The sequence below is a fragment of the Culex pipiens genome, chromosome 2, assembly GCF_016801865.2.
Source record: "Culex pipiens pallens isolate TS chromosome 2, TS_CPP_V2, whole genome shotgun sequence".
NCBI classification, from domain to species: Eukaryota; Metazoa; Arthropoda; class Insecta; order Diptera; family Culicidae; genus Culex; species Culex pipiens.
Window position 1 is genome coordinate 164,243,596 of NC_068938.1, and position 12,492 is coordinate 164,256,087.

Genomic DNA, 12,492 nt, shown 5'->3' on the forward strand with positions numbered 1-12,492 from the left:
GCAGCAGTATCATCATATGGGTTTCCCACTAATATGTCTTGACGGTAATTGGCCGGATTTTCACCAAAACATGTGTTTTCCCCGCAAATTTAAAAATTATTCCTAAATTATGATTGATTTTTTCTACATTAACCCTCTAACGCCCATGGTTACTCCAGAGCACCACTAATTTTTGGCTTAAAAATTGAATATCTCTGCAACCATTAATTTTTTCAACCTGGTTCAACCTGCATCAGTTAAAATAGAATGTTAGCTAACAACCATTAAAATTTCATCCAATTTTGTCGATCCAGTAACGAGTAAATTGGAAAAACGTAAAAAATCTCGATTTTGCTCTGGGTGGGAAGGGGTTAAACTTTTAGTATTAGATGAATGAGTTACTCATCTTTTCTTCAGAAAAACTAGTTTGTTTCATAAATTGCTTGAACCAAATTAATTTTAAAATTTATGAAATATTAAACTTTAAATTTATTGTGCAACCAAGTCGAAGTGAAAGTTTCCTTTTGAATGCATTTCAAGGAGTAATATTTATTAAAGAATTTTACTGTTGATTGAAAAGATAAATAGAAATACAAACAGCCTGACTTTTTTTTGTAAAAGCTTTTCTAAATTTTCGCATTGTTTCAAATTATAAATGTGAACTGTTTTTTTTTACAAATGAATATGTATATTAGAAATCGGGAAAAGTGGCAAAGATATCGAATAAAAGTTTGTTAAATGATCTTTGGAAAAACTAATAAAAAATCAGGGTCGACAAGTTGACCAATCAACCAAGTCCAAAAAGTTTTTTTTAGATGAAAAAAAAAAAAAAATACTTACTTAAAGGTCCAAAGAACTAACTCTTCATTTTAGGGTTTTAAGTGTTTTGGAATACTTTTTACTTATTTAGTATTCAAAAACTGCCAAAATACAATAAAAGAAAATTGGTTTACTGGCTTCAAAAATTTAAAACAAATTTTATTGTAAGACAAGATGCGAGGACAAATTAATGACTCAAATTGGCTTCTTTTGACATGTACAAAATTTCATTCAAATAAAAAAAAAAAAAAATCCATTTGTGAAGAAGTAAAACTTGTACAGAATTTAAGCATGTACAGAATTTTGGAGCTTTGCCAACAAAAAAACATTTCGGATTGTAGTTTCTATTTGTGTAAATCAGGTTTGGTGTTTGATTTACAATTTCTGGGGCAAAATTTTTAGACTCTTGAACTGTTCATACAAATTCAGGTGGTATAAAATGATTATTTTTGCAAAACTAATTTTACACATTGCCTTTTTTGTTTTTTTTAATGTTTTATTAAAATTACAAACTTGAACAATAAGGCCGTTGCAAATATTTTTTAAAATTCAATTTTAATGTTGCCCCCTTCAATATTGGCTCAAAAAAATCATTTTAGTCATTAATAAAATTAGAAAGCTTAAAAATTTCAATGCATGTAGACGTGGCAAATGCATTTTCTGGCGTTGTTTATCAGTTTTAGCACGATTGAACCTGTGAAAGTGTGGAAATTTTGTGATACTTCAACGTACAGTACCACAAAAAGGTTTTTTTCGCAAAAAAATCTTTAAAACATACATTCCAACTCTTTTTTTATTGAAATGTTGAAATCAAGGATTGTTCTACCAAAAAAAACTCGTATTTTTTTGTTTTGTGGTTTTTATTCTATTTGTGATTTTGACGGGCATTTTACATTGTTTAGTATTTTATATTTTTTTTCCTTTTTTTACCTAAAATGTTAAAGGATGTGAATAAAATAACATATTTCATATTTCAAGACATTGAGAAAGTCACAAGTGCACATGCAATTAAATTAAATATTTATTTATTAACAATTAAATCACAAAAATCATAACATTTTTGAAACCGGAGTTCAGCTCATCAATTTTGCCTTACCCTAATTTTTGGTTGGGCAGTAATTTCAAAGTTAAGGCATAGTGCACGATTTCCTCGATACGTAGCCATATGATCTTCAAATCATCACATTTTCAATTTACATTTATTCCCACTTGTCCCATTCCACTGATGCCAGTTTCACTCATCTTCAAATCCTCTCTACACTAGACACAATCAACCCTCAACCTGCTGATCACCACGATCAACTCGGCAGCCCTGCCACTCTCCGTCGGAAGAACGTTCTCTCACGCTCGCTCAAAAGGAAAATTCCAAAAGAAAACTCCCCAGAACGGGGACTCTCTCTCTTTCACAATCTCTGCGGGGAAAACTCAACCCATAATTTTCCCGCAAGACTACCTCCGATCAGTCTCCGTCGGATCGTTGCGTTGCGAGGTTTTGAAAATTTCCCGGTTGGTTTCTCTTCGTGGTTTCCCAAGTCGGGAGTGAGGGGGTAAGAAGAGCACATTTTTTTGTGGGTCAACATACCTTGGTCCGCGATCGGTCAGTTTGAGCGAGGGGAGCAAAACGATTCAGGTGAGTTTGGTGATCGCTTTTGGGGCGGGCGCCATGTTGGAATACTCGAATCTAACCTCACTTTTTTGCTGTGTACTTTGTGATCCAGGTGTGCTCCTGGAGTGCGAGCGCGGACGCATGGTAGCTCGTTGACCACATGGCCTGCTGCAGGCGCCACACCGGTTTGTGACCTGGCCGGCTGCAACTTGGCGGCCATCTTGGATGTGTTTGCAGTGAGGTGCATGCAGGGATAGATTTTGCAACGCAACGGTTTGGATTGGATTGACCGTGCCGTGAGGAATTTCACGAATTTCATCACGCATTGCGGGGAATGGTCAGTGGAAGACGGAAGACAGACAAAAAAATACTTTCGAATAAACATGTCACCGAGTTGTGCGATTTGGTGAATGTTTAAAATTGCGACCTCACACTCTTAGGGGAGTGTGTCACGGAAAAGCAGGAAGAAAATCGCACGAAAAACAATCGTTTGAAAAGTCGCGAAAATCTTCGAACATCTCAGAAAAGGTGAACCATTTTCCACCGTACAAGTGCGTGTGCTGATGATGATTTTCGGGAAGAGAGCGCTCGCGTGAAGTAAAGATCAACTTCACTTAGACCATTTAGGCTAAAAATAGTCCAAAGAAGGGATATTTATAGTTTAAAACAACACACGAACCAAAGTAGAGTCGTGGACGCGTGTTTCGAACCTCCCTGGCTGGCCGTGGACTCCGTCGAGGCCTACGGAGGGAAAATAAAAGGTGCGCTCTGTGGGTATCAAATTTTCGGTTCTGCGGGAAAGTTTCGTACCGAAATAGTCCGAAAACCAAGCGAGAAAAAATCACAAACACAAAAAGAGAAAAATCATTGCGCCTCGCATTACATGCTGTGTTTTCGATGAAGAGTTGAGTGGAAATTTCGAGGAAAACAACAACAAAAGCTGGGTGCAAATTGTGTCGCGTGAAAGGGGAAGAAAAAAAAACACGCGGGTGGAAAACCAAAATAAAACGCACAAATCTCAGCCGGTTGAGGCGTAGAAGAACACGCGTTGGCAGGACTGGAGAACGTGTTTTGTGATATCGAACGGAGCCGGAGTAGATCGTCGCGATGGGTTTGGAGGGGGTCCAGCCGCGCTCGAATGGGACCAACGGGCTGTACTCGTCGTCACTGCAGTGGTACTATCTGCCCAACGTGGACCATTCGAGCGAATCGATACAGGTGAGTAAATCTGGTTCATTGGAAAATTTCCTATAAAATGCAACCAGAAGTAAGTCTTTTGATCTAATAGTTGGAAAGTTACGAGTAAAAGAATAAAACGTTTTTTAGAAAATTGTCAAAAAAGAGGGCGGTGCCAAAAAAAGAGGGAGGTCCAATCGGCACCAAACTAAGGATTTCTTTTAACTATTGATAGATGAATATTCCCTACAAGTTTGGTCCAAATTGGTGAAGGTCGAGTCCAAAAGTGTACCCTCTTGACCTGAAATTACCCAAATAGGTTGGCATGTAGCTTGTTAACAAATTGTATTGTTGAAAATTAAATTAAAATAATGATCCTTATAATGAGCGGGAACCGCGGTGTAGGGGTAAGCGTGATTGCCTCTCACCCAGTCGGCCTGGGTTCGATCCCAGACGGTCCCGGTGGCATTTTTCGAGACGAGATTTGTCTGATCACGCCTTCCGTCGGACGGGAAGTAAATGTTGGTCCCGGACTAACCTCTAATGGTTAGGTCGTTAGCTCATTCCAGGTGTAGGAGTCGTCTCCCTGGGTCCTGCCTCGGTGGAGTCGCTGGTAGGCAGTTGGACTAACAATCCAAAGGTCGTCAGTTCGAATCCCGGGGTGGATGGAAGCTAAGGTGTAAAAAGAGGTTTGCAATTGCCTCAACAATCAAGCCTTCGAACACCTAGTTTCGAGTAGGAATCTCGCAATCGAGAACGCCAAGGCAATGCTGTAGAGCGAATAATTTGATTTGATTTTGAATGAGCTTAAAATACATAAAACCATTTTTATAATGCGTAACGTCCATCCCCCCTCCCCAAACGTACGTCACGTTATATATTGTTTTCGGAATTTAAACCCTCATAGTTTAATACTTTTAGAGATACGGTTTAAAAAAAAATGTAAAAATTTGTTTTTTTCTTATTTTGTTTTTTTTGTAACTTAAAATATTAAAAATAGTTCGAGCAAACCAAAAACAGTCTACACATTGCTCAATGGATAAAAAATAAATAATTAAGAACATCAATCTAAATTATCCGTATCAATAAAATAATTGCAAAAATATCCCAAATATGCGTTTATTGTTAATTATTACATACGAGCAATTCTCTGCGATTTTAGCCATCGGATATTTTTTGCATTTTTTTATCTGCCTGAAACTTTGTGGGTCCCTTCCCTGAAAGATCGAGTTTTACAGCTCGACAAAGTTTAAGACCATTAAATTTCCAATAAATCTCACATTTAACAATAATTGGATGAATGTAGCGCCGTAAAACCGTATGAATGTTGGGGTTTTCATACAATTTTCCGATTTTTTTTCCATACAAACTTCACCTTCGAGTATCAATGGGTAAATGTTGACTGATTTTGCTCATATTTGGCGCAGAGTCCTAAAATAGCTCTAAAGACAATATTCAGCTTATGGAGCGAGGTTTTGAAAAATGTCCCATATTCTGGGCACCCTACACCATACAAAAAAGCATCTAAATATTCAAAAATCGGTATCTCGCGAAGATTTTTTTTATGGATTTGGTATCTTTGACAAAGTTGTAGGAATAAGTAAGGACTTTGTGAAGAAAAATACACGAAATTTTTTTTGCTCATTTTTAATGAACTTTTTGTTACTAAAAAGTGAATTACTCAGTCACAGAGAAGGTACCTACAAAGTTTTCGACAAGAAAAATTTTAAAAATTTAATAAAAATTGGCTGTATTCATAGGGAATTGCTCAAATGCTATAGTGGAACAAATATATTTTTGCAGATAGTATTACCAATAGACCAACGGATGTTGCTAGCGTGAAACCAGTTAAAGAATCAGTTATTTTTCTAGAAAAATAAATTATACAATCTTTGTACCCTGTGAAGACCATATTTATTTTTTTTCTGAACCATACTTTTAAATATTTATTTATAAGTGAGTTAGAGTCGGAAAATATTTTCTAAGTTACAAAATGTGAAGGTTATTGAAACAGAATTTAAAAAAAATCTTCATGTCTGATGTTTTAAAAGCAGTGTTTTCAAATTTATAGGCATTTTCAGCAGAAAAAGTCTATAAGTAATTTTGGAAAATGTTGGTTCATGCTACAAAATCGATGTTGGTGGCAACAAAACAAATCGAGATTTTTATAAAAAGTTCATTTAAAAAAAATGATCAGACTTCATTTTTTCACTTTTTAACCTAAAATTTATTGACATTTTACATAAAAGTTAATAAAGTTAGTTAAATTAACAATTAGTTGTGAGTTTTTGAAATTAAGCATTAAAAGTAACCTTAATAACCTTGGTCAAGGCTGAAATTTGTAAGAAACACAGTGACTGTCAAATCACCCAATTTATAAATAACAATTTGCAACGAAACTTTCTCTTAAACATTTTTAATATATATTGTAAAGTATTGTTTTTTGTGGGTTTCCTAAAATTATGAGTGAATCAAATAACCTAAATTTGGATATTATAATTGTTCAATCATCGATCTCTGTTCCTCGCTGAATTCCTTGCATCATCCGAGGAGATGGGATTTCTTAAATCAACATTGGGTAATTCTCCGCCAACTCACACAGCAGTTGCCCCGACCCCTCTTCGATTTGCGTGAAACTTTGTCCTAAGGGGTAACTTTTGTCCCTGATCACGAATCCGAGGTCCGTTTTTTTTTTATATCTCGTGACGGAGGGGCGGTACGACCCTTCCATTTTTGAACATGCGAAAAAAGAGGAGGGCCTGAAACGGTGATGAGATAGAAATTTGGTGACAAAGAGACTTTTATGTAAAATTAGACGCCCAATTTGATGGCGTACTCAGAATTCCGAAAAAACGTATTTTTCATCGAAAAAAACACTAAAAAAGTTTTAAAAATTCTCCCATTTTCCGTTAGTCGACTGTAAATTTTTTTTGGAACATGTCATTTTATGGGAAATTTAATGTTCTTTTCGAATCTTTATTGACCCAGAAGGGTCATTTTTTCATTTAGAACAAAATTTTTCATTTTAAAATTTCGTGTTTTTTCTAACTTTGCAGGGTTATTTTTTAGAGTGTAACAATATTCTACAAAGTTGTATAGCAGACAATTACAAAATTTTTGATATATAGACATAAGGGGTTTGCTTATAAACATCACGAGTTATCGCGATTTTACGAAAAAAAGTTTTGAAAAAGTTGGTCGTCATCGATCATAGCCGTTTATGGTCACCCGCGACAGACACGGACGACGAAACAAAGAGAAACGCAAAAAGTAACTTTTTCAAAACTTTTTTTCGTAAAATCGCGATAACTCGTGATGTTTATAAGCAAACCCCTTATGTCTATATATCAAAAAAATTGTAGTTGTCTGCTCTACAACTTTGTAGAACATTGTTACACTCTAAAGAATAACCCTGCAAAGTAAGAAAAAACACGAAATTTTAAAATGAAAGATTTTGTTCTAAATGAAAAAATGACCCTTATGGGTCAATGTAGATTCGAAAAGTACATTAAATTTCCCATAAAATGACATGTTCCAAAAAAATTTACAGTCAAGTAACGGAAAATGAGTGAATTTTCAAAACTTTTTGAATGTTTTTTTCGATGAAAAATACGTTTTTTTCTGAATTCTGAGTACGCCATCAAATCGGGCGTACAATTTTACATAAAAATCCCTTTGACACCAAATTTCTACCTCATTACCGTTTCATACTGCAAATTATTGAAAAACACCTCTTTTTTCGCATGTTCAAAAATGAAAGGGGTCGTACCGCCCTTCCGTCACAAGATATAAAAAAACGAACCTCGGATTCGTGATCAGGGACAAAAGTTACCCCTTAGAACAAAGTTTCACGCAAATTAAAGAGGGGTCGGGGCAACTGCTGTGTGAGTTGGCGGAGAATTACCCAATGTTGATTTAAGAAATCCCATCTCCTCGGATGATGCAAGGAATTCAGCGAGGAACAGAGATCGATGATTGAACAATTATAATATCCAAATTTAGGTTATTTGATTCACTCATAATTTTAGGAAACCCACAAAAAAACAATACTTTACAATATATATTAAAAATGTTGGTAGTTGGTAGAGAATTACCCCATTGAAAAAAAAAAACTTGTTTAAAAAACGTACGTATCTATTAAAATATTGATTTCAAGTCTTACCGTATAAATAACATTTGAAAAATAAATTGAAATCTGTCCAATGTCACTCGGTTTACGGTTCTTGGTTTTCTCTGAATTTCTGAAAATCAACATAATTTTAATTTAAGAACATATATTAAATCAAATTTTAGTTTAAAAAAAGGAGTCCTAAAAAGAATTTATTTTTTATACCTAGTTGTGGTGTTAATAAGGGTCATCACAAAACATAGATTTTCCGAAATTATTGATATATTTTGCTTTATTTTTTTTATAAGTTTATTAAAAGATCATCATAAATGTTTCCTAAATGAACTATCTTTTACGAATCTTTTTTGAGAAGTGAATTTATTGTTGATCGAAAATGATTCGAGCAAATTTTCAATAAAACTATAATAATGTTGAGCAATGAAGACATTTTTCTTAATGAAATAATGAGGCTAATGTGTACCATGTTGATTATTTTTCAAGGATACCGTCATCAGGGGTGACATTAGCTAGATTCTCGGGTTTGGGGGGTGAGATTGGGTCATACAAAAATGCTGAAATTTGTATGACCCAATTTTACCCCCAGACTCAATTTTACCTCTGATGACGGTTTTGTGATTCTTGTCTAGAATTTAAACAAAAATTGATTTACAAGAATATGTTTAGGCCGTTGCAAATATTTTTCAAAGTTCATGTCGCCCCCCCTCCCCCTTTAAAATTGGTCTGAAAAATCAGGGGCAAAAATTTTTTTTTCCAAAAAACTTCAAAATTTCCATGAAAATAGAAGTCGAACCTACTGAAAACAATCTAAAATGCATTTTTCTGCATCGATAATCATATTTAGCATGTTTGGGCTTGTTTAAAAATGTTTTGAATTTTTATGAAATTCCAATGTACAGCACCGCAAAAAAATTATTTTTCGCAAAAAAATATTTTTTTTTCAAAACTTAGATATTTTGGAAACTAATGATGGTAAAACAGCTGGACAGGTGTATAATGCATTTTAGAACACTTTTTTCATTAAAATGTTGAAAGCAAGGCTCGTTATTTAAATGTTTACACTTTTTTAATTTGTTTGCCCCCCTCTCGACTTTGGTCAGAGTCGAGGGACATAAACTTCAAAAAATATTTGCAACGGCCTTACTAGCCAATAAATAAATCTGCTGTCAATAGAAAAGTGTCAACATAGCCAACAAAAATGTGCTTTAATCGCTAAATGATAGTAACAAATGATCATGTTTCAACGTTTTTTTGGCTCATTAAAACAAGAAAAAATCCGATCCAATCATGAGAAAATTAAAAAAACAAACAAACAAAATTTTGAAATACTTTGTTTGAGATTATATCTCGGTAAATTTTAGTATAGTCCAGTTTTAAACATTTTAGCAATAGTACGAATTGACTATCCAATTCTCTTTCCAGCCTAATTCCAAACTATTTCCCGCACTGTGGAGCCCTTTTCCAACGTCGCAGAGCTGTGACGATTCCATCTCTCCCCTGGCCGATAGTATTACCGAGCTGTGTGACCAGTTTACCGACCTTACGCTATTCGGGCTGGGCCGCAACCAAACCCCGAACCATTCTACGACCCAAAGTCAACTGCTCCAACAACATCACCATCACCATCATCATCAGCAACAGCAGCAACCACAGCACATCGCGCAACCTCTGGCCAGTCCCAGAACCTGTAACGGATATTCCAACGGGCTGGAGTGCTTGAACGGACTTGGGAATGGTTGTAACGGGGCTGGAACTCGCTTGAATGGGTCGCTTTTGGGCAGCGGAGGGTACACGGCGGATCAACATCATCTTCAACAACAACATTCGCTGCTGGGGATCAACGCCGGACAGCAGAACCAAAAGTACAGCAAAATTCCTCCGGCCAACTATTTGTGCCACTTGTGCTTCAAGAAGGGCCACTACATTCGAGATTGTCCGCAGGTGAGTTCCGTTGGAATATTTTTCTTAAGTAAATCAAAGTAAATCTAGGTAGATCAAATTTATTCTAAGAAAGTCAAAGTAAATCAAAGTCAATTAAAGTAAATCAAAGCAAAACAAACTAAAGAAAAGTAAAGCCATGTAAATGAAAGTGAACAAAAAATAGTGTAATTCTTTTCAATTAATTCTTTCAACAGGCTCGTCCCAAGGCCGAAGGCAAGACGCCGTACCAGGGCAAGAAGCGTTGCTTCGGCGAGTACAAGTGTCCCAAGTGCAAACGGAAGTGGATGTCGGGAAATTCGTGGGCCAACCACGGCCAGGAGTGCATCAAGTGCCACATCAACGTGTATCCGCACAAACAGGTTGCACTGCCCAGAGGGCTTGAAGTTCGGTTATATAACGATGTTTTTTCGTCTAATTTTTTTAGCGTCCCTTGGAGAAACCCGACGGGCTGGACGTTTCCGACCAGTCCAAGGTCCATCCGCAGCTGCTGTGTGAAAAGTGCAAAACACTTGGATACTACTGCAGACGAATCCAGTAGTTGTGAAGATCAACATGTCACTACATTGTGAGAAAAAGGGCCAATTTAAAAAAAAAGTGTTGTTTTATCCCTTTTATGCTAGACTTTTCAAAGACCATCATTCTCAAACTCTTTTCCGCGAGCATTGCTTGAACTTAAACGAAGCTATAATTTATGTTTTATTTCCCCATTATGCATTCACGACAATTCATTTAAGCACATGATTTAGTGCAATTTTAATCCACGAGGATAAGGAGAGGAAGAATGTGCCATATTATAATTTTCTTTTTAAATCGAACGAATAAGCTAAAAAACAAATTAAAAAAGTACGTCCAGCTGCCAGTTGAAAGAAAGCTAATCTGTATATAGTAATGTTCTATCGTGTTCGTGATTTTTTTTACCTTGTTTGTGCTATCAAACTCTATCGAAACCATTATATATAATCTTGAACTTTAGAAGGTTTTTTTTTACCGCTGAGCGAAAGAAGAAAGAAGATTACAGATTGTTACCGTACTACACCACCAGCAAAGCAACTTTGTGAAAACTATGTGCCAAAGAATATCTTTATATTCAACAACGAAACAATAAAATGCGAACCAAATCGAAGAATTGCCTTTTATTATTTAATGAGATTGCGTCCAAATCTGGAAGTAATATTTATTAAATACCTTTATATAGGTTTTATGATTTTTTTTCAACAGTGTTTTATTTCTTTGTTTACTGGAAATATAATTTACACTACACAAGCTGAATATTGTTCCTTGAGCTATTTTAGGACTCTGGGCCAAATATGAGCAAAATCGGTCAACGTTTAACGATTGATACTCGAAGGTGAAGTTTGTATGGGAAAAATCGAAAAGTGTATGGAAATCTAATTTTCTTACGGTTTGATCTGCAGGGTGCGCTACTTCCATCCAAATATTTCCAAAAGTGAGATTCTTATTGAAAATTTAATGCTCTACAACTTTTTTGAACATACCAAAGTTGTAAAACTCGATCCTGAAAAGTTATTAGCTGTTTAAAAAAGTATTTTTTTGTATGAAAAACCTTTTTTTTCTAACTTTAGGCTCGGGTATCAATGGGTTAATTTCAACCAATTTCGCTCAAAATTTGCACAGATGCTTAAAACAACCCAATAAACCGTTTCCGCTTGTGGATCAAGGGGCACCCTACGGCGCAGGCTCAACTCGAGGGAAAGCATGAAGTTTGGGGTCTCCAGAAACACGTGCACTTTGAATTTTTCAAAAATATTCAGGCCGAATGATTTTTCTCCAAAGTTTGAATGGAGAATTAGGGCGGTTCGTCGCTGTTGCATACAACCAAAAATTACAAATGTGAGAGTAGCGAACAGCACTAAGGCTTCATCCATAAAGTACGTCACGCTAAAATCAGCCAAAATTTACCCCCCCCCTTCCCCTTTGTTACGCTTTTCCTATACTTATAACATGCAATGTCACACTTGCTCAGACCCCCCCTCCCCCCCTAGAGCATGACATACTTTATGGATGACGCCTAATTCTCCAGGCAATCTGTCGAGTTCAGAAAAAAAATTTAATGGCCAAGAAGTTTAGTAGGAACGAAAACACCCTATAACCATATTTCAGGAACATTCGTTCCTACCAAACACCCTGGTCACTGAAATCCATTTCTGAACTCTACCACTTTTTTTTTACTAATTAGATTTTTGAAATTGAAAGCTATTGATTACGCAAAAGCGTCGTGATACTTTGAAAAAAAAAAAAAAAAAAAAAAAAAACAGTTGGATGTTAAATGGAGTTAAGTATGAACAAAAAAAAAATCTAATTCTCAAACTCATGACACTTACAAATTCAGTAATGGAACCATCTGGAACAGTTGTCCTTTTAATTATGGTTATTTTTTTCAATTCCTGGATTATCTTTATATATATCGGTATAATGGAATCGTCTGAAGCTTTCGTACTTTTAATTTTAGTTATTTATTTTACAGCTTCCAGGAATCGTCTTTTAATTTACGGCCTATTTATATTAATATCACAGTCTGTGTTAATATATTCGCCATATAATTTATTTTAATGGTATTATTCCTTACCCATTATACCAAAAATGATCAAATAGCAAAAACTGCACATACAAAACATACACCACATCAAAACAGATCTTGTGCGTTTGATACGGTATGTCCACGCATCCTTCCTCCCATGTAGATTTTGTGAAATGTGATCCATTCACAGAATCCTCTTTGTATTACAAAAATTAATAATGACAAGAAAGAACATGGAGCGCAATCTAACCAGGGTGCATTCTTCGGACTTGTCGCACGATTAGATTAGATTAGATTAGATTAGAA

The 12,492-nt window shown here is 35.5% G+C and overlaps 1 protein-coding gene across 3 annotated transcripts; it reads left to right on the top strand.

The window, feature by feature from the left end:
- The first annotated feature begins 2,258 nt into the window (after positions 1-2,258).
- Positions 2,259-10,767, top strand: LOC120418453 (zinc finger CCHC domain-containing protein 24-like). Of its 3 annotated transcripts, XM_052708189.1 has the most exons (6): positions 2,259-2,428; positions 2,517-3,622; positions 9,129-9,647; positions 9,842-10,009; positions 10,072-10,195; positions 10,227-10,767. In XM_052708189.1, the coding sequence occupies exons 2-5, from the start codon at positions 3,512-3,514 to the stop codon at positions 10,183-10,185; spliced, it is 912 nt and encodes a 303-aa protein (XP_052564149.1). In that variant the 5' UTR covers positions 2,259-2,428; positions 2,517-3,511; the 3' UTR covers positions 10,186-10,195; positions 10,227-10,767. The 3 variants fall into 3 exon arrangements, with proteins under 3 accessions (XP_052564149.1, XP_039436810.1, XP_039436812.1); XM_039580876.2 differs by having other exon boundaries at positions 10,072-10,767; XM_039580878.2 differs by having other exon boundaries at positions 2,260-2,428; positions 9,842-10,006; positions 10,072-10,767.
- The last annotated feature ends 1,725 nt before the right edge of the window (positions 10,768-12,492 follow it).

What these genes read in the sequence shown, in the direction of transcription:
- LOC120418453 (XM_039580876.2), top strand. Translation starts at nt 3,512, where the DNA reads ATGGGTTTGGAGGGGGTCCAGCCGCGCTCGAATGGGACCAACGGGCTG. An exon ending in ATTCGAGCGAATCGATACAG is followed by an intron (nt 3,623 to 9,128) that starts GTGAGTAAATCT and finishes TTCTCTTTCCAG; the next exon opens with CCTAATTCCAAACTATTTCC. An exon ending in ACATTCGAGATTGTCCGCAG is followed by an intron (nt 9,648 to 9,841) that starts GTGAGTTCCGTT and finishes TTCTTTCAACAG; the next exon opens with GCTCGTCCCAAGGCCGAAGG.